Source organism: Bufo bufo, chromosome 1 (genome assembly GCF_905171765.1).
Source record: "Bufo bufo chromosome 1, aBufBuf1.1, whole genome shotgun sequence".
Lineage (NCBI taxonomy): Eukaryota > Metazoa > Chordata > Amphibia > Anura > Bufonidae > Bufo > Bufo bufo.
Window position 1 is genome coordinate 786,259,540 of NC_053389.1, and position 24,998 is coordinate 786,284,537.

A 24,998-nucleotide genomic window follows, 5' to 3' on the forward strand; every position below is an offset into this window, starting at 1 on the left:
CCTCATCAGTGAAGCATGGTGGTGGTAGTGTCATGGCGTGGGCATGTATGGCTGCCAATGGAACTGGTTCTCTTGTATTTATTGATGATGTGACTGCTGACAAAAGCAGCAGGATGAATTCTGAAGTGTTTCGGGCAATATTATCTGCTCATATTCAGCCAAATGCTTCAGAACTCATTGGACGGTGCTTCACAGTGCAGATGGACAATGACCCAAAGCATACTGCAAAAGCAACCAAAGAGTTTTTTAAGGGAAAGAAGTGGAATGTTATGCAATGGCCAAGTCAATCTCCTGACCTGAATCCGATTGAGCATGCATTTCACTTGCTGAAGACAAAACTGAAGGGAAAATGCCGCAAGGACAAGCAGGAACTGAAGACAGTTGCAGTGGAGGCCTGGCATCCAAAGACCCCCCCCCCCCCCAGCCCATAACAGTGCCATCCACAGACTCCCACCCCTTAACTGTGCCATCCACAGATTCTGTGTGCCCCCCCCCCCCCCGCCGCCGCCGCCCCCCCCAGTATACAAATATAAAATGTATTATTGGATATATCTCTAGTAATGATATCATGGTTACTACCACTGCCAAATAGCTCAGCAAAGGGGGCACGGATGTTATACGGTATATCGCCCATCTCTTAAATGCCTCCAATCAAAGGGGATACAAAGAGGTAAAGGCAATCACACCAGGCCCCAGGATTGTCCCTTGTAATTGCCTATTAGGACATACTGATTACAATGTACAGGCGGAAAACTGATGAAATTACCGTATTTTTCGCCCCATAAGACACACTTTTTCCTCCCCAAAAATGGGAGGAAAATGCCCCTGCGTCTTATGGGGCGAATGCTGACAGTTTAACATTGCTGGATGCGATGTACGGAGCGGGGGCCGGGGGAGGGACTGGGAGGAGGAGCTGGGGGCCGGCAATAGCGGCGGGGCGGTGCAGTCACTGTACTATAGCCCCGCCCGACCGCTCCGGTATTCTAATATAAAATGTATTATTGAATTAAAAGTTATTAAACATGCTCCCCTCACTCCTAATAGTACCGTATATCCTAATTGCTTCTGTATAATGCCGGCAGGCGGGCCGGGCGGCCGGCTCGTCACTCACTGACGTCACTTGCCTGCGCCGCCTGCTTCATTCATAAAGTAGGCGGCGCAGGCACATGACATCAGGGAGTTACGCTGCCGCCCGCCCGGCCTACCTGCCGGCATTATACAGAAGCAATTAGGATATACGGTACTATTAGGAGTGAGGGGGGCATGTTTAATAATTTTTAATTCAATAATACATTTTATATTAGAATACCGGAGCGGTACTGTAGTATTTGGTTCTGCTGGGGTGGTATTTTGTTCTACACTACAGTATTTCTAGCTCTGCCTACTTGTGTTGCCCTGCCTTTTATCAGTTTGGACCCACCTACAACATGGGACCACTTTTAGGTTTTTTCCAGGGCCACTTTAAATTCTCAGTCCGTCTCTAGCGTAGTGTTTGTAAGAAGTGCAGTGGTGAAGGAGATCTGGCTGAGCTGGTTAGACCAGTTACCAGTACAGAGATACTGTACTTTATACTGGTGAGTGGCCATGTGACCCACTAAGTAGGAATCCAGGGGGCTGTCAGAGCCTGTCTGTGAGGGATAATGGACTAAGAACACACGTAACAGGTTTCACTGTTCACGGCATGTATTTCCCAAGGCTTTTGACATGGATATAATAACGTCTGGCTAGTACTTTTTATAACATGTTGGATCATCCTTTTGTCTTTGCTAGTGTAGCAGAGGAGAGCTGTTATAGAGCTGTCCGAGGGCAATATGGACGCCAGACATGCCAGAGAAGGAGTAGTGCTCCCTAAATGAGAAGCTGGCTGTATGGCATTTCCACCTCCGCTGCACCCCGAGTGTTGACTGCTGTGAAACGTCGACGTGGGGTTCCTCCCTCTGCATGAAACTTGGTTTTGTTTATGGTCTATTGTGAGTAGAAAGAACTGTTATCTGCAAATTCCCCCCTGTGTGCTGCTCCCAAAGTACCTGTGGCCATATCTCGGTCTTACATAGCAACACATAGACAGCTTAGGAAGTTAGTACTTGTTGTCGTGAGGTACCACTTCCTATATCCATTTGTCCTTCCTCATACCGCCTCTCGGGTCTGAGCTAACTACTAAGTGTTGGCAGTGACACAGGCTGAAGAGCAAGACATTCAGAGTATAAAGTAGGACATGGGCTATTAGAAGACTACAAGCAAGACATCCCTGGGACATTACAGCCCTGGGACATTCTCCTCTCTCGTTGGCACCCTACACTGATCTCCTCATCATCATCTCCATACCTGTCAATTGGAATTAACTCTGCTGCTTCAGCACATCTCACCATGAAGGCTTGCCAGGTTCTGCTTTCACTGTTTACTGTTATACTGCTGAACCAAGGTAGGAAGAACAGGAGAGCAGCTCTGCTTGTGGGGTCGTCTGTTTACTGTAGGTATGCAGTGATTAGTCCTAGAAAATGCTGATTGTTGTATAAGGGCATACGTTCTCCCATATAAAGTTGAGTCAATTTAGAATATTTGTGTCTACTGTCTAATATCTATACATCTCTGCAGTGACCCAGAGGATCACTGCTAAAGAGTTAATTCCATGCTAATGCATTAGGGGGTCATTTATTAACCTGAAATACGTATTTCAGGCGCAGATTAAGTAGAAATGGTCTAATTGTAAGTCAGCATGGAAGCTGGCTTACATTTAGAAGCGGTGCTGGATGCGCCGAAGTTATGGAGAGGCCGGTGCCTCTTCATAACTTTGGCAGATCACCCACTAGTGCAGGGGCTTTATTAAGACCGATGTCTAAAACACCGGTTCTAATAAATGACCCCCTAATGTTGTAATTTATTGCTAAAGTTCTCTTTATTGTGCACTGTGTATCCCTTATGGTTATATATGGTTAACATCTAGTTCAGGTATGGCCAACCTGAGGCTCTCCAGCTGTTGCAAAACTACAACTCCCAGCATGCCCAGTCTGCCTACAGCTATCAGCCTACAGCAGGGCATGGTGGGAGTTGTAGTTTTACAACAGCTGGAGAGCCGCAGGTTGGCCAGCCCTGATCTAGTTGAATATGGCAGTCTTATTTAGGTTGCTGGAGACAGGCTGGTCCTTTCCCACTAGCTTGTTAGAGTACAGAGTTTCTAGCCAGCAGTACTATACAGAAGACCTACTTTAGTGAACTCTACCAAGTAGGCCCCAAAGAGAAGCCTCATCCTGGAAATCACCATTCTTGAGGATGAAAGCTACCAGAGAACAAATTTGCTAAAAATTACTCCTACAAGAGAGAAAGTGTAGAATATCTACAGCTGGTAGGGAACCGTTAAGGTTGCTGGAAAGACAGTAAGGTAAGGCTCATTTATGGCAAAAGACTTTACTGCAAATAGAAAGGGTTAATTGCCTCTAGCACCCACCACTTGGAGATGGACTGGTGGATCTAAGATCTGCACCCCTCAGACTGGGAATTACAGAAAGTGCACCCCTACGGTTATTTGGGAAGATGACAAAGTGTACTTAGAGTAAGACTCACAGAGGCAAACTACTACTCCACTTATTGCATGCCCAGCCCAAGGAGCTCTAGAAGGAGAAGCATTAACCACCTTGAGGACCACAACCACCCTCAATGTCACCACCAGTATTCCTATCCTCTCAAGATCCACCCATCATCACACCTCAATTGTGGGTCAGTGTGCTGCATTTCCATCATATGCAATTGCCAGTTTTTGAGCACACCCACAACCCATGGGGTTTTCATTTAGTCCCTCAGCAGATAATTTGCGTAGAATACAATGGCTAAAGTGATTTCACAAATTATTCATTTTGATTTGCCTAAATCAAACCACAAACCTCTCATTTCAAACTTAAGCCTAAAATTCCACTCATATCTACTACTAAACCCACTGATATGTTATTTTATTATATTCAACCATAAGCAGTTGAACAACGCACATGTGAAGGAAAACATTAACCAGGTGGATGCACGGACATGCAGATCTGTATGGAGATAGAATAGATTCCACCATGCGATTTTATTAAAAGAAATAAAAGCTTTATTTAGACATCACCCTTAAAGGGGTTTTCCGGTTTGCATCAACATCCTTTAAAATAATCATTTATGAAGTTTTCTGCAATTTTGTGATTTATTTGGTATTTATTTTACCTTTCTTGCTCCTATCTTCAGTTCTGGGCTGTGGTCACATGACCATGTCCATGCTGCTCTTTCTTACTTCCTGTGATGTTATGTCCATGGGTGTGTCAAAGCAGCAACAGGCGCAGTGATGGGGGCGTGTCTATACAACTAGCTGGGTGGGCGGAGCTATAAACTAGCTAGGCATAGATGGGGCTGGATCTGTGCAGAGAAAGGAGAAGCACATCATGGGTTTTATTGGATGCAGGAACTGGAAGAGCTACATACAGGGTGGAAATAAACTGTAACATGCAAGGTATCGGGGCTAGTGATACGATCTTGTTTAAAAGATTCAATTATCAGCTTTAGGCCTCATGCACACAACCGTTTTTTTTGCGGTCCGCAAAAACGGGTTCCAAAGTTCTGGGATCCGTGTCCGTTTTTTCTTCCGTGGGTCTTCCTTGATTTTTGGAGGATCCACGGACATGAAGGAAAAAGTCGTTTTGGTGTCCGCCTGGCCGTGCAGAGCCAAACGGATCTATCCTGACTTACAATGCAAGTCAATGGGGACGGATCCGTTTGACGTGGACACAATATGGTGCAATTGCAAACGGATCCGTCCCCCATTGACTTTCAATGTAAAGTCAGGAGTCCCTATTAATATACCATCGGATCGGAGTTTTCTCCAATCCGATGGTATATTTTAACTTGAAGCGTCCCCATCACCATGGGAACGCCTCTATGTTAAAATATACCATCGGATTTGAGTTACATCGTGAAAACTCAGATCCGACAGTATATTCTAACACAGAGGCGTTCCCATAGTTATGGGGACGCTTCAAGTTAGAATATACTAAGAACTGTGTACATGACTGCCCCCTGCAGCCTGGCAGCACCCGATCTCTTACAGGGGGCTGTGATCCGCACAATTAACCCCTCAGGTGCCGCACCTGAGGGGTTAATTGTGCGTATCATAGCCCCCTGTAAGAGATCAGGTGCTGCCAGGCAGGAGGGGGCCAGACCCCCTTCCCTACCAAGTTTTAAATTCATTGGTGGCCAGTGCGGCCCCCCTCCCTCCCCTGTATTACATTCATTGGTGGCCAGTGCGGCCCCCCTCCCTCCCCAGTATTACATTCACTATGGGAACGCCTCTGTGTTAGAATATACTGTCGGATCTGAGTTTTCACAATATAACTCAAATCCGATGGTATATTTTAACATAGAGGCGTTCCCATGGTGATGGGGACGCTTCAAGTTAGAATATACTAAGAACTGTGTACATGACTGCCCCCTGCTGCCTGGCAGCACCCGATCTCTTACAGGGGGCTGTGATCCGCACAATTAACCCCTCAGGTGCCGCACCTAAGGGGTTAATTGTGCGTATCATAGCCCCCTGTAAGAGATCAGGTGCTGCCAGGCAGCACCTGAGGGGTTAATTGTGCGTATCATAGCCCCCTGTAATAGATTAGGTGCTGCCAGGCAGCAGGGGGCAGTCATGTACACAGTTCTTAGTATATTCTAACTTGAAGCGTCCCCATCACTATGGGAACGCCTCTGTGTTAGAATATACTGTCGGATCTGAGTTTTCACGATATAACTCAAATCTGATGGTATATTTTAACATAGAGGCGTTCCCATGGTGATGGGGACGCTTCAAGTTAGAATATACTAAGAACTGTGTACATGACTGCCCCCTGCTGCCTGGCAGCACCCGATCTCTTACAGGGGGCTGTGATCCGCACAATTAACCCTTCAGGTGCCGCACCTGAATGGTTAATTGTGCGTATCATAGCCCCCTGTAAGAGATCAGGTGCTGCCAGGCAGGAGGGGGCAGACCCCCCTCCCTACCAAGTTTTAAATTCATTGGTGGCCAGTGTGGCCCCCCTCCCTCCCCTGTATTACATTCATTGGTGGCCAGTGCGGCCCCCCTCCCTCCCCTGTATTACATTCATTGGTGGCCAGTGTGGCCCCCCATCCCTCCCCTGTATTACATTCATTGGTGGCCAGTGCGCCCCCCCCTTCCTCCCCTGTATTACATTCATTGGTGGACAGTGCGGCCCCCCTCCCTCCCCTGTATTACATTCATTGGTGGACAGTGCGGCCCCCCTCTCCCCCCCTCCTAATTAAAATCCCCCCCCTTCATTGGTGGCAGCGGAGAGTTCCGATCGAGGTCCCAGTTTAATCGATGGGGCTCCGATCGGTAACCATGGCAACCAGGATGCTACTGCAGTCCTGGCTGCCATGGTTACTTAGCAATTTTAGAAGCATTATACTTACCTTCGCTGTCTGTGGCCGGCCGGATGCTCCTCCTACTGGTAAGTGACAGGTCTGTGCGGCGCATTGCTTATAGCACAGACCTTTCACTTACCAGTAGGAGGAGCGCTCAGCCGGTCACAGACAGCGCAGGTAAGTATAATGCTTCTAAAATTGCTAAGTAACCATGGCAGCCAGGACTGCAGTAGCGTCTTGGCTGCCATGGTAACCGATCGGAGCCCCAGCGATTAAACTGGGACTCCGATCGGAACTCTCCGCTGCCACCAATGATGGGGGGGATTTTAATTAGATGGGGGGGCCGCACTGGCCACCAATGAATGTAATACTGGGGAGGGAGGGAGGTGGGGCCGCACTGGCCACCAATGAATGTAATACAGGGGAGGGAGGGGGGCCGCACTGGCCACCAATGAATGTAATACTGGAGAGGGAGGGAGGGGGGCCACACTGGCCACCAATGAATTTAAAACTTGGTAGGGAGGGGGGTCTGCCCCCTCCTGCCTGGCAGCACCTGATCTCTTACAGGGGGCTATGATACGCACAATTAACCATTCAGGTGCGGCACCTGAGGGGTTAATTGTGCGGATCACAGCCCCCTGTAAGAGATCGGGTGCTGCCAGGCAGCAAGGGGCAGTCATGTACACAGTTCTTAGTATATTCTAACTTGAAGCGTCCCCATCACTATGGGAACGCCTCTGTGTTAGAATATACTGTCGGATCTGAGTTTTCACGAAGTGAAAACTCAGATCTAATAAAGCTTTTATGCAGACGGATCTGCGGATCCGTCTGTGTGAAAGTAGCCTACGGACACGGATCACGGATGCGGATGACAATCTTGTGTGCATCCGTGTTTTTTCACGGACCCATTGACTTGAATGGGTCCGTGAACCGTTGTCCGTCAAAAAAATAGGACAGGTCATATTTTTTTGACGGACAGGAAACACGGATCACGGACGCGGATGAAAAACGGTGCATTTTCCGAGTTTTCAACGGACCCATTGAAAGTCAATGGGTCCGCAGAAAATCACGGAAAACGGAACAACGGACACGGATGCACACAACGGTCGTGTGCATGAGGCCTTAAAACGAGACCACTGACCTGCTCAAAACGTCTTGGGTCCAGCACCATGGCATATCATCCTCATTTAAGTGCAGTGCATTCGTAAAGGCTTCAGACCCTGTCGCTTGTTTCAAATTTAATGTTGCAACCTTAAGATAAAATTAAAAATTCAAGTTTTTTTCACTATTGTTCTGTACTCAATTCCCCATAATTACAAAAGAAAAACAGAATGTTTGAAATATTTGCTAATTTATTGAAAAACGAAAATCTCACGTTGACATACTCTAAATATTCAGACCCTTTACTCAGGCCTTAGTTGAAGCCCCTTTGGCAGTGATTACAGCCTCCAGTCTTCTTGGGTATTATGCTACATGGTTTGCACGCCTGGATTTGGGGATTTTCTCCCATCCTTTTCTGTCGATCGTTTCAAGCTCTGTCAGGTTTAATGGAGACCGTTGGTGGACAGCCATTTTCAGGTCTCTCCAGAGATGTTCCATTGGGTTCAAGTCAGGGCTCTGGCTGGGCCACTCAAGGACATTTCCAGAGTTGTCCCTAAGCCGCTCCTGTGTTGTCTTGGCTGTGTCCTTAGGGTCATTGTCTTGTTGGAATGTGAACCTTCAGCCGAGTCTGAGGTCCAGAGCTCTCTGGATCAGGTTTTCATTACGAATATCTCTGTACTGTGCTCCATTAAGCTTTTCCCTCCACCCTGACCAGTCTCCCTGTCCCAAAGGCTAAAAAACACCCCCACAGAATAATGCTGCCACCACCATGCTTCACTGTAGGGATGATATTGTACAGGTGATGAGTAGTGCCTAGTTTCCTCCAGACATGACACTTAAAATTGAGGCCAAAAAATTAAATCTTGGTTTCATGAGAACATAGAATCTTGTTTCTCACAGTCTTTTACAAACTCCTGGCGGGATTTCACTGATAAGCTTTTTTTCTGCTCATTCTGCTCTAAAGCCCAGATTGGTGGAGGCTGCAGGGATGGTTGGCCTTCTGGAAGTTTCTACCATCTGCACACAGGATCTTTGGAGCTCAGCCACAGTGACCATTGGGATCTTGGTCACCTCTCTTACCAAGGTCCTTCTCCCCAATTACTTAGTTTGGAGGGGCTGTGTCGGCACGGTAGGTAGGGAAAAAACACACAGCAGGGGATTTAAATAGAGCATCGAGTCCCTGGATCAGAACCTGATAGGTCCAGGGATCTAGTGCCCCATTGTACCAGAACCCAGTAGCCCAGACATAGTCAGGCTGAGTAGTCACTCAGCCTACGTCATGGCCCACACCCCTAAAGCAAATGAAACACTAAATCTCCCCCAGTGTGGGGAGAAACAGAGCGAGTGCTCCATTGCTATGGACGTGCTTGCGTTGCCAGGGGACAAGGCTGGACAGCGCATCACGGAGGGCATGCCCTTGTAACCCCAGACCACAGCGCTGGAGCGCAGACAGGTAAGTTGGTGACAGACAGCCAGCTCTAGGAAGAGTCCTGGTTGTTCCAAACTTTTTTGCCTTCATTGAATTTTTATTTAAGTGTGCAACAGTCTTTCAAAATCTTGTCCAATCAACTGAATTTACCACCAGTGGACTCCAAACACCCTGTAGTAACATCTCAAAGATAAGTCTTAGCAAAGGCTCTAAATACTTATGTCCATATGAAATTTTAGTTTTTCCATTTTAATAAATTTGCAAAAATTTCAATAATACTGTTTTTGCTTTCTCATTATGGGATATTTAGTGCAGATGGTTGGGGGGAAAACATTTATTTTTAGCACTTAGCACAAGGCTGCAACATAACAAAATGTAAAAAGAAGACTTTCTGAATGCATTGTATGGTGTGCTGTATTTATGCACGTCACCTCTGCTGGCCAATCAGTGCCCTCAACAGTAACGTCTGCAGGAGCAGAATGGTTATATTTCCTTAGATGTAAATATTTAAAAATGTCTACACATCTCCATGAACATGGCCTATTCTGATCTTCAAGAGGCAGAGACTGTTTTTCATTTTTTGGGGGGAGGAGAAGTACTAGTATTTTAAATGGAACTATTTTGGAGTACATACAATGCACTGACATTTTTATTGTTTTATGTTTTAACATAAAAAAAACTAATTATAAAGGGAAAAGGCCTTTTTTAAGCTTAATTTGATTTTGCTTTATTTTTATATTTTTTAGTCTAATGAGTTAAATTGATGGGATCTGAGTAATCTCCAATCCGGGCAGTTGCGTCAGGAGCCGAATATGTGTATCAGCTCCTGCTAATGACCTCGTGGGTACAGGGGCAGTGATATACCTTGTCATAGGGTTTTAAGGAGCAAACATACAACGGCAGTTCATGGATATTCAACACTATTCTGTGTTGTCTGCTTGAAAAGGAAAGTCCCACACTACGTATCCACAGTCTCTGCAAAGATCATAAATAACCAAGACTATATCCCTTACCCACCAGGACCTGGGTACTGTGATCACTAGGCCTTTACCATCCAACACACTGTATAGCTAGATTAACAATATATGTCACCTGGGAGGGAAAATTCTCCAGGGACTCCAGTTATTCCATCATATATCGTTGACTTGTGATTTCTTTTGCAGTGAGGTCCCAGGACACGTTGGAGTTCGGAGCCATAAGTTCTGAGGTGTTCGTCCCATTTGGAGAGGCCGTGTGGCTAAACTGCTCTACTCACAAACCTGATCAAACAATCTATGAAAGCAGATTATACAAGAATCAGACCAAGAGGGGGCCCAACTGGTTGGCAGTGCAAGTGATTGTCCGTGACTGGGAGAACTCAACGTGTGTCTGCATGCTTGACACTAGAAATTACATTTTTACAAGTCATACAATAGTCATGGCATATGGTAAGCAGTATATTATATATCAAAAGCTACAACCAGGGTAATTTTTGTTAGAGGGTATGTCCACTTAATTCTTAATTTTATTAGAAGGGCTCCCTAGTAACAAGCAGAATGCAAAGTGTCCCACTGCTAGGACCTACAGTGACCAGATGTATTCTGCAAGAGAACCTGGCAGCAAGTGTTCAATTTCCCTGCAGCACCACCGCAGGAGAAATTAGGCATTACACATGTTGAGTCCTCCAGAGTGAGAGACAGTTTTTGTAGCTGATCTCCGCTCTGGTTAAATAGAGGGGGTCTTTGGGTTAGGAATTGGTAACTAGCAACTTTTTACATTTTAAGACATTGGGCCCAGTATCATGGTTTCATGAGTGCACTCCCCTCACAAACTTTCTTAGGCTACTTTCACACTAGCGTTCAGAGCGGGTCCGTCTGATGTTTCATCAGACGGACCCGCTCCTATAATGCAGACGTTTGTATCCGTTCAGAACGGATCCGTCTGCATTATAACTTAGAAAAATTTCTAAGTGTGAAAGTAGCCTGAACGGATCCGTCCAGACTTTACATTGAAAGTCAATGGGGGCGGATCCGTTTGAAGATTGAGCCATATAGTGTCATCTTCAAACGGATCCGTCCCCATTGACTTACATTGTAAGTCTGGACGGATCCGCTTGCCTCCGCACGGCCAGGCGGACACCCGAACGCTGCAAGCAGCGTTCAGGTGTCCGCCTGCTGAGCGGAGCGGAGGACAAACGGTGCCAGACTGATGCATTCTGAGCAGATCCGCCTCCACTCAGAATGCATTAGGGCTAGACGGATGCGTTCAGGGCCGCTTGTGAGCCCCTTCAAACGGAGCTCACAAGCGGAGCCCCGAACGCTAGTGTGAAAGTAGCCTTAATTGTCTACATATTAGATGTCATAAGGGTATATTCAGATACAGCATTCTACAGCAATCACAGTGTACTGCAGTGACTGCTTTTGCAAAACTCTAGCAAATCCTCAACATGAGCCTAAAGTCAATATACCCTAGAATATGTTTACCTATTTATTAACATTAATGAGGCATGATTAGATTCACTGGTGTCTCCTCTGACCGGAGTCTTTAACTCTCCCTTGTCTTCTCTATCTAGCTCAGACCACCTGTCACGACCTTGTGTTAAGGTCGTGACTTCATTTAGTTGCCTGCGGCAACGTTTAATGGTGTTTTCCCTGCTTTGGTGTGCATAGGGTTAAACTTGTTGGAGTGTGGTGGGTGTGACCTCAGGCCTCCTTATATGTTGGTGTGGTGGAGCTTGAGGTCAGTTTGAGTTTGCTTGTTGTCATTCTGTGTTGGAGCTCTGCTCCCTAGCTGAATGTGTCATGTTGTGTGAGCCACCCTTAGTTGTCATTGTTTTCCCTTGCTTTCCCTCCTGCTTGCTTCTGTTTACCCTTCCCCACCTGTGGTGTATGTTGTATGGTGTGGGCCTTGTTTGCTGGTGTGTGTGCTCCTAATGGGGCTTGCTTTCCTGGAGGGGTTTAAGCAAACAGCTAGACTGTGAGTTTCCGGTCCATCTCGTCGGCAACAGGTAAGTCCTGATAACTTTTGTTGTCTGTTGTCTTATGTACTAACCTGTCTTATGTACTAACCTGTGGCCCTGTCTAGTTGGTGGTCAGTTGCTGGGCTTTAGGAGACACCATTCATCCGTGGTAAAGGATGAATGGGTGGTCTCTGCCCTGTCTTCAGGATTAGGGCACAGCAGGGATTCCCAGGGTCCTAGGTCGGTGAGCATGAGCCCCCTTACCATCTGAGGCGGCTCATGCGCTAGGAGTCTAGGGAGAACCTAGGGTTGCATTAGGAGGTGACTTGCTCCCTGTTCCCTGCTACCTGGCTAGCAGCCACCGCCATTGCACGGCGGGGGGTTTCCCCCACGCCCCGTCGTGACACCACCATGATGACTTCTTCCAGCATCTAAAAAGAACAGTGCCAGACAGTTGGTGACCCAGGCAGTAATAGTAGCTCAGAATTTAAAAGTACCCATGATGTGTGCCGAACAATAATAGCGCCCCTTTTAGGTCCCACACAGTAACGGGTCTATCTTTATACCCTACACAGTAGCATTTCTACATGCAGGTGTATTTTTGCCAAAGGTGTAAATTAATTTCATTTCAATCATTTAAAGATCTCTCTTTTCTTTAAATGTATACAAATGTTCTGTGGTTAACTCACATCTGAAGGTTTGTTATAATTCTTTCCACTGTGCCTGCCGTTTAGGATATAGTGTGCCCTACCCCTATTAACTGTGCCTGCTGTTTATTATGTAGCCTACCAATCTCCCCCATGTATTGTCCCTGCTGCTGCTAATTGTACAGTGTGCCATAACTGCCATGAACTGTGCCTGCTGATGTTTATTATATAGTAAGCCATACCCATATGAACCGTATCTGCTGCATATAATATAGTGTGCCATACCCCTCTATGGACTGTCACTGCTGCTGCCTATTATACAGTGTGTAACTCCCACCCCAATGAACTGTGCCTGCTGCTAATGCAGTTTTTTTTATAGTATAGGTGGACTGACACCCTCCCATCCACAGCCTCAGAACCAAGTGCGTACACGCTGCTGTACAAGGATAATATGACAGGCATCATTAGAAGGTCCTACAAATCAAATGATCCTAAGGAGGAGGGTCACAGGTTTGAGCTTGGACCCACTCGGAGAACTCCTGGTACACCATTGGACCATGCTAACATTGGGACTATTTGTATATTCAGTATATGTATGGGGGCTGGAAACTTTCCAACTGCACACACTGTATGGAGTTTACAAATTCTGTGTGGACAAAGCCCCCACCACATGCTTTATAATGGAGTTCTACATATCATCCATAACGGACTGAATGTCCTTCTTCCCCACCAGTGATATGCTTGCCAACATTGCTGAGGGAGAAGGGCCTTCAATCAGCTGTGGGATGTGGAGAGAGAACTCCCTTAATACAAGACCACATCCCTCTGTGTAGTGATGGTACCGTAATTAGGTGCAATCTGACTCTCTTCCTGACACTTTTCCTCGGCAATCACTACTGAAAGCACTTGTTTGCTGTGCTGTGGATCGGGAAGTGGAACAATAATAACCCTACTACTGATTGGCTTCTTAAGCCTTTGGATGGAAGCTAAAGTATTCCATTCACCGGCAGCAAACAGAAAGCTTGGAAATGGAAATAAAACCAAATACTGCCTCTCTATATTAATATATTAACATGAATATACCTGTGATGTCATTGCAGCTCTGCCTTCCGACATCACTATAGACCTGCAGACTGAGCTACAGGAAGGAAAAGAATATACCATCAACTGTATGGTTCATGAAGTTGCTCCTTTGGAGTATCTTACCATAAATATCATCAGAGGAGGGGATGTCATTGATAGCAAATCATATAAAGGACCACACGTGGTGAACAGAAGGACTGTGAGTCGCTTACATACATTCACAGCTCATCTCAGTGACAACCTTATGAAGTTCTCCTGTGAGGCCATCCTACAACTTGGGTCAGAGCTCCACACAGTCAAGTCCACGGAGATAACCGTACAGACCTATAGTAAGTTGGATCGCCTGTCTGAATGTAAATTATGGTCCACAGTCCTCATTTTTAGGGGACAAAATTTTTAAGGATTTCCAGCATTTCCAATAGGGGAGCTCTTTATCATGTGCTGTATACAGGTATGTCACCTCTGTCAGCCAGTAGGTGTGTTCAAGAAAGGAATGGTTATGTCAACTTCAAGATAGGTATTCAAAAATATTTTCAGATTTGTAAGACTGTGGCCTATTTTGGCCTTCAGGATGTGGGGACTTTTTTTTGTAGGGGGGGGGGGCAGTTGCATTTTAAATGGCACAATTTTGGAGTACATATAATGCACAGAAATTATTGGGGTTTAGTTTAAGGTTTGTTACAAATTTCACAAGAATTAATCTGCCAAACAAACCCGAAGCTCTTTAGGTTCGCCTCAGGCCAATCCAGCAAAACTGCACATGTTGGCAGGTAAAACCATGAGGGATGAAGAAGGATGCTCACTTGACTCTGGGAGAAAGTGTGGGGGGGAGGGGGGGGCAGACAGCCTAGATCAGAAAATCAAGGGTAGCAGCAGGTAGGGAGATGCCTATGCAGAACGTCATTCTGTGTTGAGCTGTTGATGAGGAAGGATGGGTCTAAGGAGTGTCTGGCAGAAAACGATCTTAGACAGTACACAGGGTCACAAGCAAGCATCTCGTCTAATGTAATAGGGACAGTGTAGGGAAAAAGGAATAATTTTGTAAAATACTAGGGACTTTGAACATAGAAAGCAGTTTGAGGGAGTGAGGGGCTGGGGCACAGTGCTTGATAATACAGTTGCTGCAGAACCTCATTCTTGCTGTTCTGCGCTACAAAACCAACCACCTGCAAGAGAAAAACAAACATTCTTTTTTTCTCATTTGAATAGAGAGAGGGATTTTCCAAAACCTCAAGTTTCTACATATTATTATTGCCAGCACAGCACCCCAATAGCATTCTGCTGCTGAGCAATTGCACATTTTTTCCCCCCATACATTATATCTAGTGTTAAACATGTTCTATTATAGCAAAATCATTTTATGGCCATAACACCATTTTTATACCAGTGAAATTAAATGCAAATAAAACAATATACAGAAGTATCCCCACCTTACTACATTATTAAATTGTTGGTGTGTGTGTGTGGGGGGGATAACTGCATGACAAGTTTGCAACATGTATTTTACAGTAGAGAAAGGTCTTTTGTGAAACTTCATTGATAAAAAACGCAAATACCACATTAGTCGGATCTTACACTGGCCTTTCGTGTGCCATTATATTGGTGTTGGGGGAAGTGGTGGGGGGTAAATAATAGCATTACAAGTTTGTTATGTGTGTTTTACAATAAAGTTCTTTTTTTGAAACTGTGTTTTCAATCACAAATACCATAGTAGGCAGAAATCATACCTGCACCAGTACTTCATAATCCCCAAAGTAACAGCAAACAAAATATAGCAACACACTTTTATACATGCAAACAATAGAACTAGGGATTAGAGATTATTCTGGATTACCATAAAGGGCACTGTTCAACTGTATAGTGGTTATCAACCACATCCTCGTTTGGACTGTTTCCCATAGCCCAGCTATGATGGAGGGGACTCTTTCACTTCTCTTTCTTATTGACACTACTCTATATTGTGTGGTTGTAAAGGAAAGTCCCACACTACATATCCTCAGTCTCAGCAAAGATCATAAATGAATAATGGGGACTAGGTAGTAGTCACACTATATCCCTTACCCACCAGGACCTGGGTACTGTGATCACCAGGCCTTCACCATCCAACACATTGTATAGCTATATTAGCAAAATATGTCACCTGGGAGTGGAAATTCTCCGGGGATTCCTGTTATTCCATCCAACCATCCATATATCGTTGACTTGTGATTTCTTTTGCAGTGAGGTCCCAGGACACGATGGAGTTCGGAGCCATAAGTTCTGAGGTGTTCGTCCCATTTGGAGAGGCCGTGTGGCTAAACTGCTCTACTCACAAACCTGATCAAACAATCTATGAAAGCAGATTATACAAGAATCAGACCAAGAGGGGGCCCAACTGGTTGGCAGTACAAGTGATTGTCAATGACTGGGAGAACTCAACATGTGTCTGCATGCTCAACACTAGAGATGAAATTTTGACAAGTCACACCATAGTCATGTCATATGGTAAGTAGCATAATAGAAATCAAAAGTTACATTCAGGGTGCTTTTTATTAAAGGGTATGTCCACTTCATTTTTTTTTATTAGAAGGGCTTCCCAATCACTGCAGAGTGTCCCACGTCTAGGACCTCCAGTGACCAGCTGTATTCTGCAATGGAACCTGGCAGCAAGTGTTCAATTTCCCTGCAGCACCACTGCAGGAGAAATTAAGTATTACACATGTTATGTCCTCCAGAGTGAAAGACACTTTTTGCAGGTGAGCTCCGCTCTGGCTAACAGAAGGGGTCTTAAGTTAGGAATTTCCCTCTAGAAACTTAGATTCAACTCTAACCCAATCCTGCAAGAAATTATGATGAGCGTTACAATTGGGACCACTCATCTAAACATGAGCATACAGGTATTTATGATATAAACAATATGTAATGAGGAAATGTAACTTGAGAGAACTGGAATTCTCAGTAGGTTGAGACAATTATCTACCACTAAATATTACCTATCACCACCAGATGATAAAGGATAACTCTGTCCTTTCCAGGAAGCACAGACAAGGCCGTTTTAAGACATTGGGCCCAGTATCATGGTTTCATGCGCTCCCCTCACAAACATTGTTAATTCTTCTACAACATCTACATATTCAATAAATGGCATAAGAGTATATTAAGACACAGCAATCTACAGCAATCACAGTGTACTGCTGTGACTACTTTTGCAAAACTCTAGCAAATCCACAACATGAGTCTACAAGTGAACATATCAATAAAAGATTGGCACACTCATACATACGGAGCCACACGGAATCTGAACAATTTATTATTATTACAAACTTATTTTTGGCCCAGTGGGAACATGAACATATTGGTCCTAAGCTTGGGGGCGACCTGGTCCTATGGCGGCGCTACATCGACAATGTTATTTTTATTTGGAGAAATGGCGAAGATGGACTACAACAATTTATGGATGAACTTAATAAGAACCTATATAACTTGTGTTTCACGGCAGGCACAAATAGAGAGAAGGTAGACTTCCTGGGTATACAAATAACAAAAAAAGAAAATAAATACCTGTGCAATACCTATCACAAACCAACATTCAAAAATGGGTTTATTCCCTTCTCTAGCTGTCATTTGCAAAAATGGCTTACAAATGTCCCCTTCGGACAGTTCCGCCGTATTAGGCGCAACTGTACTGAAAATAAAATTTTTTAGGAGGAAGCTACAAAAATGAGCTTAAAGTTTAGAGAAAAACATTACCCAGTGACAATACTTGAGGAAGCTTTGGAAAAAGTGAGACAGCTGGACAGAAAATCCTTTTTTGAAACCAAATCCCCACAGGACCCTGATAAGAACTCTGAGTTCAGACTAATTTTGCCTTACAATGCCCAATCGAGGCAAATATCACAGTTGATTAAACGGCATTGGCATCATGTCTTATATGACAAAACCATTGGTTCGATACTACCAGCCCAACCACTCATCACATGTACTAAGGCTCCCAATCTGGGTATACAGATAGCCCCCTCAGTAAAAGATAAAAAGAAAAAAAACTAATGCACAATGTTGGCTGAATCCCCATGGTTTCTTTAGATGCGGAATGTGTATAGGATGTAGAAAAACGAAATTTCCTAAGAAAACCATGGAGATTTCTTCAACTCAGAACGCCTTCTCGATGACTGTAAAACAATCCCTTACATGTAACTCCTCCAGTGTGGTCTATCTAATCCAATGCCCTTGTCCTAAGCAGTACATTAGTCGGACTAAAAGACAACTAAAAATTTGAATATCAGAGCATCTCAACAACATAACAAAAGGATGTGAAAACAATCCATTATCGAAACATTTTAAAAAGATGCATAACAAAAGCTGTGCAGGCCTGTCATTCATGGCGCTGGAGAAGATAGACACACACTGGAGGGGGGGAAACCACATAGAGAAGATATCGAGAGCCGAATCCAGGCGCATCTATGATTTTGGGAGTTTGACGCCAATGGGGCTAAACTTTTGGCTTTCTGTAAATATAGGGTCGTCCACCCATTTATTCACAGAGGATCGCATGTCGGGCTGTTTATCAGCACTGCGATCCTCTCTGGATTGTGGGTGTACGTCACCTGAGTCTTCCCTGAATGTGTCAGATCCATCATTAAGTGGCCCAATTTTGAAGAGCGTCACTTTGGAGGATGGATATTTGAACATTAGATATTTGAACATAAGAATTACCAGAAATATAGAATGTATGGAACAATTTGCTCATAATTGGAATTAGGAATGGTATTTTGAGAAAATATGACATACAGTCGATCTAGCATTGAAAAATGCTAAAAATATCGAAAAAACGCATCAAAAAGGAAAAAAACGCATCAAAAGAAAAAACGCACAAAAATCGCATTAAAAAACCTCATATATAGAAACATTTGAAAAACAGCAAAATCGTATTGTTTATGAACTTATAAACAAATACGGGCAGTCACAGCAGTAAGAAATACCCTTACAGACGACAGAATAATCGTACATGTGAAAAATCCACATTGAAGGAATCCATACCTTTTTTTCCATAAGTCCATTGAAGGGTATAAAAACCCACAATCCACTTGCAAGTGGTGTTGCCACTGAGGAAGGGGAGAGCTATCCCCGAAACGCGTCTGGTAAATGCCTTCACTCCACAAAGATCTGAACCTCGATTGAACAGTGCACTGTTATTTACAAAGACCTCGAGGATTCGAAAACAGACACCTCGCATAACCAACTCTGAACCAGCCGGAAACTGTCACTGGGAATACAACCCATGTGACATACAGATTTTCGAGACATCGACATAGCAAAAGCCGGGATACCAGCCTGCAGCCGAATTAAACAACAACTCGAAAAACCAGCTGAGTAAAAGGGAAGGTAAGCCCACGAGTGTGGGTTATTGGTATTGACTCTGACTTACATCATATGAAATAATACCGATCCAGCTAATGCGATTGTCTTACAAGACTTTCTATGCCGTTTTTTTTTAACGAAAATTTATAAGATTTTTTTCATGCTGTTTTTTCGAAAGAAAATCTATATGAAAATATATGCGAAAATTTTGTGAATATTCTGATGAGAATTAACAACAGGACATTTGAGAAGCGTGTGGACTGTACTGACAAGTAGTGGTACACATCTGTGTACCGGTGGTCCGCTGCTGAGATACAACAGATATTCACAATTGGGTGCAATCCTACATTTATCACTTTATGCATTAACCAGATATCCATTGTCTGTAAGATAGCAGCCGCTTGCATACTAGCAGAGTAGGCCAAAGAAATACCTAGGGCATTTGTAATCTTTTGCGGACACTTATACCAGCCAGTATCCGCAATAAGATAACCCAAGCAACATTGAATCTATTATATATTATATATTTAATCCATTTTTATTTTTGATATTTTATCATACAGTACAGACCAAAAGTTTGGACACACCTTCTCATTCAAAGAGTTTTCTTTATTTTCATGACTATGAAAATTGTAGATTCACACTGAAGGCATCAAAACTATGAATTAACACATGTGGAATTATATACATAACAAACAAGTGTGAAACAACTGAAAATATGTCATATTCTAGGTTCTGCAAAGTAGCCACCTTTTGCTTTGATTACTGCTTTGCACACTCTTGGCCTTCTCTTGATGAGCTTCAAGAGGTAGTCCCCTGAAATGGTTTTCACTTCACAGGTGTGCCCTGTCAGGTTTAATAAGTGGGATTTCTTGCCTTATAAATGGGGTTGGGACCATCAGTTGCGTTGAGGAGAAGTCAGGTGGATACACAGCTGATAGTCCTACTGAATAGACTGTTAGAATTTGTATTATGGCAAGAAAAAAACAGCTAAGTAAAGAAAAACGAGTGGCCATCATTACTTTAAGAAATGAAGGTCAGTCAGTCAGCCGAAAAATTGGGAAAACTTTGAAAGTAAGGGCTATTTGACCATGAAGGAGAGTGATGGGGTGCTGCGCCAGATGACCTGGCCTCCACAGTCACCGGACCTGAACCCAATCGAGATGGTTTGGGGTGAGCTGGACCGCAGAGTGAAGGCAAAAGGGCCAACAAGTGCTAAGCATCTCTGGGAACTCCTTCAAGACTGTTGGAAGACCATTTCAGGGGACTACCTCTTGAAGCTCATCAAGAGAATGCCAAGAGTGTGCAAAGCAGTAATCCATGCAAAAGGTGGCTACTTTGAAGAACCTAGAATATGACATATTTTCTGTTGTTTCACACTTGTTTGTTATGTATATAATTCCACATGTGTTAATTCATAGTTTTGATGCCTTCATAGTCATGAAAATAAAGAAAACTCTTTGAATGAGAAGGTGTGTCCAAACTTTTGGTCTGTACTGTATGTGCATTTTTATTGTATTTTAACTAGACATAGTAATAATAAATTGTTCAGATTCCGTGTGGCTCAGTATGTATGAGTGTGCCAATCTTTTATTGATAGTTACATTATTTGAAGGGTGAATTCATCAGATTGTGCACCTTCCGTGTTTGTGTAGTTAGTGAGCTATTTCCACAAATTTTTCAAATCTACAAGTGAACATACCCTAGAATATTTTTACCTATTTATACACATTAATGGGACCCAATCGGATTTCTTCTTTATATAGCCCAGACCCCCATGATGATGTCATCCAGCAGCTAAAAAGAACAGTGCCAGACAGATGATGACCCAGGCAGTAACAGTAGCTCAGAATGTAATAGTGCACCACACAGTAAAAGTACTCATGATGTGTGCCAGACAAAAATAGTGCCCCCTTTAGGTCCCACATTGTAATACTGCTCTCTTTATGTCCCAAACAGTAATATGGCCACCTCTGTGCACTAGACATTAGCATTTTCACATGTAGGTTTATTTTTGCCCCAGGTCTCAATTCCTTCGACCTCATTTAATGATTAATGTTTGCTTTAAATGGATGGAAATGTTCTGTATCTAAAAACCAGTACCGATGTAAAACTCAGTGTCCCATAAGTGCCGCTCTAGCACATAATGCGGATTTGACTGCAAGGGGTTAGTTTATTCCACTCACTCAATCTTGCACTCACCTGCCACTCAGGCTGCAAACCGAGCATAATTCACCCCCAACCAGTCCACACACCCTTAAATTACTTTGCTTTACCAGTGACAGGGAAGAAGATGTACACCATTCAGATTGGGTCTCCCAAGGTGTGGGTCTCCCAAGGTCCCAAATTTTTATCTTCCCTCAGAAACAGGGATGGGGCTGGCAGGACAACCCCCTGCATCCTGGTCCAGCCCTACAGCCGGCACTTAATTATCCTTGCTCATCCCACCTAACCATCCAACTGGCAGATATGAAATATGAACAAAACATGACTTCAAGCCTGTACAGAAAGTAGTCCAGGCATATTTCCATGTTTCATCATAGAGATCGCATAGACACTAAATATGAGACATGTAGGCTCTACAGGATGTGAGATCCTTGATCTATGGAGATGCATGCAGTAAGGCATGGGGTGTTGGGGCTTTATGCGAAGCCCATGATGTACCAAATGCAATAAGAAAAAATACACCTTAAAACACTTAGGTCATAACAGGAATGAATTACAGCCTATGATATTCCTATGTAAAGCCATGCATGACTCTAGGGCTCCTGTACGGTGTGTCAGAGTCAAGTGTCCGAGTCAAGTATCAGGGTGATTATTTTACCTCAAACTGACATTATTCTGATACTTGACTATGATATCTGACCATGTCCTAAAATGAACACTGTACTCCTACTGTGAGTGGAACCTCAATTTCTGAGTCCTTCATGAATTTCCATTTTATTGAGTGATCTTCGTGTGTGAGGAATGGTGCATATTTAATTGAGTAATGCCTCAAACCAAACAGCATGTCCCAATATTAATATAGTAACATGAATATACATGTGATATCATTGTAGCTTTGCCCTCCGATGTCACTATAGACCTGCAGACGGAGCTACAGGAAGGAAAAGAATATACGATCAACTGTACGGTTCATGAAGTTGCTCCTTTGGAGTATCTTACCATAAACATCAGCAGAGGAGAGGATGTCATTGATGGAAAATCATATGAAGGACCACACGTGGTGAATAGAAGGACTGTGAGTCACTTACATACATTCACAGCTTGTCGCAGTGACAACCTTAAGGACTTCTCCTGTGAGGCAATCCTACGACTTGGGTCAGAGGTCCACACAGTCAAGTCCACGGAGATAACCGTACAGTCCTACAGTAAGTTGGATTACAAGTCTGGCATTTCTGTCTTCTCCAAGGGAAATATGGGCCAAAGTCCTCATTGTTAAGGATGCAGCGTCTTACATATGTGTGTAAAAGGGACATTTTAAACATCTGCCTATTTATCTAATGTATTTGCAATGTATGGTATTTCCTATTATCAGGCTGGCATTGTCATTTCACCCATTCACCCCTAGGTGGTGCTGGCGCCACTCATTTATATAGCTTGAGGTGTGTCTAGCTCAGGGCATTCCAGTGTAGTAGATTGTAGTGTATTGTAGAGAGGAGGAAAGCAAGTGTAAGGAGGAATGAAACAGGCCTTATCCACTATGTAGCTGCAATTTCTTTCCTCCGGGACCTGATGAATCCTGGAGAGGACAAACTAAGAGTAGTTACAGCAGCTTAGCACTGGACAGTAAGTCTACGTCTAAATATAAAGCAAGTCTAGTGAAGGTTAGAGCTGAGTCTGGCCTATGGACTTCACAAACACAAGTGACCAGGAGTAACTTTCCAAGTTCCTGGACACAGCCGGATGACCAAGGTGCCAAGTTGTTCTTATTTACTAGAAGCCTTCCAGGATATAGTGAACCTGAATACTTCAGGAGAGCATCCTGCAAATAATGTAGCAGAGAGTTTGCCTGCCACGAGGGAGAAACGCCCTTATTGGATGGCTCAAGATAAGTAGAAAACCGTATATTTAGTACCTGAGTGCTATGGAAAGTGGACTTAAAGTAAATCTAATTATTCTTCGCCTGTAAAGGTAAAGTACTAGAGAACTCCTTAACTGACAATTGCCTAAACCTGATAAAAGGAATACTACTGAACCTATTTATAAGTCATCACTCATGCCATAAAAAATGAACTGTATCTGTATTGACTACCTGAAGACAATTGATTCAGTAAATATTCAACTGTTTGATTATAACTGCCTTCTCATCATTTCTACTACTACACTCAACATTTGCACCTTACGGTGCTGGCGTCAGCAGGGCCGTCTTTAATATTGATTGGACCCTGGGCAAAAATTTACTTGGGCCCCCTGGATCCCGCCTTCCCACACCCTAGCATGCAATAACGCCCTCCACCACAACAGACACCAAAAAAATCCACACACCTGGTAGAGTACAGTGAATGACTGTAAATACTTCAAGTTCTGATGACTCCAGCGGCTCAGGATCAGTGCTCTGGGCAGCTGGGCTCAGGCTGGAAGTGGGCACCGCTCTGCAGGAAGGAGACCGGGGCTCGGCTCACCCTAGTATTACAGTGCCCCCCAGCACCCCACAGTATGCATTATAGCACCCTATAGTATACAGCACCCCACAGTATGCAGTATAGCACCCTAAAGTATACAGCACACCACAGTATGCAGTATAGCACCCTATAGTATACAGCACCCGACAGTATGCAGTATAGCACCCTATAGTATACAGCACCCCATACTATACAGTATACAGCACCCCACAGGATATAGTAGAGCAGTATAGCACCCCACAGTATACAGCACCCCACAGTATACAGCACCTCACAGTATACAGTAGAGCAGTATAGCACCCCACAATATACAGCACCCCACAATATACAGCACCTCACAGTATACAGCACCTCACAGTATACAGTATACAGCTCCCCGCAGTATACAGTAGAGCAGTATAGCACCCCACAACATACAGCACCCCACACTATACAGCACCTTACAGTATACAGCCCCCCACAATATACAGCCCCCCACAGTATACAGCCCCCCACAGTATACAGCACCCCACAATATACAGCCCCCCACAGTATACAGCACCTCACGGCATACAGCACCTCACAGTATACAGTAGAGCAGTATAGCACTCCACAATATACAGCACCCCACATTATACAGCACCTCACAGTATACAGCACCTCACAGTATACAGTATAGCACCCCAAACTATACAGAATACAGCACCTCACGGTATACAGTATACAGCACCCCAAACTATACAGAACACAGCACCTCACAGTATACAGTATACAGCACCCCACAGTATACAGCAGAGCAGTATAGCACCCCACAGTATACAGCACCCCACAGTATACAGTAGAGCAGTATAGCACCCCACAGTATACAGCACCCCACAGTATACAGCACCCCACAGTATACAGTAGAGCAGTATAGCACCCCACAGTATACAGCATCCCAAAGTATACAGTAGAGCAGTAGAGCACACCACAGTATACAGCCCCCCACAGTATACAGCACCCAACAGTATACAGTAGAGCAGTATATCACCCCACAGTATACAGCACCTCACGGTATACAGCACCTCAAGGTATACAGCACCTCACAGTATACAGTACCCCACAGTATACAAAAGAACAGTATAGCACCCCACAGTATACAGCACCCCACCGTATACAGCACCCCACCGTATACAGCACCTCACAGTATACAGTAGAGCAGCACAGCACCCCACAGTAAACAGCCCCCCACAGTATACAGTCCCCCACAGTATACAGCACCCCATAGTATACAGTACCTCACAGGCCAGACAGGTGCTGGTAGTGGGAGACTCCATTATTAGGGGAACAGATAGGGAAATCTGTCACAAAGACCGTGATCGCCGAACAGTGTGCTGTCTTCCTGGCGCTAGAGTTCGACACATTGCGGATCGGGTTGACCGATTACTGGGAGGGGCTGGAGAAGATCCAGCGGTCATAGTCCATATCGGAAC

At 44.3% G+C, this 24,998-nt stretch overlaps 1 protein-coding gene and 1 long non-coding RNA gene across 2 annotated transcripts in view; one reads left to right on the plus strand and one right to left on the minus strand.

Annotated features, from left to right (window-relative positions):
• Nucleotides 1-2,207: 2,207 nt before the first annotated feature.
• Nucleotides 2,208-24,998, plus strand: part of LOC120988474 (vascular cell adhesion protein 1-like) — a 59,153-nt gene continuing 36,362 nt past the window's right edge. The window contains exons 1-6 of the mRNA XM_040415961.1: nucleotides 2,208-2,422; nucleotides 10,081-10,344; nucleotides 13,603-13,914; nucleotides 14,037-14,102; nucleotides 15,806-16,069; nucleotides 21,982-22,293. Coding sequence (XP_040271895.1) covers nucleotides 2,368-2,422; nucleotides 10,081-10,344; nucleotides 13,603-13,914; nucleotides 14,037-14,102; nucleotides 15,806-16,069; nucleotides 21,982-22,293 — 1,273 coding nt within the window. The 5' untranslated portion in view covers nucleotides 2,208-2,367. The remainder of the gene's footprint in view (nucleotides 2,423-10,080; nucleotides 10,345-13,602; nucleotides 13,915-14,036; nucleotides 14,103-15,805; nucleotides 16,070-21,981; nucleotides 22,294-24,998) is intronic.
• LOC120986386 lies at nucleotides 10,352-11,404 on the minus strand. Its single transcript, XR_005775677.1, has 3 exons — nucleotides 11,245-11,404; nucleotides 10,542-10,727; nucleotides 10,352-10,509 (listed from the first exon to the last, which is right to left on the minus strand). It is a non-coding gene; the product is annotated as an uncharacterized LOC120986386 (long non-coding RNA).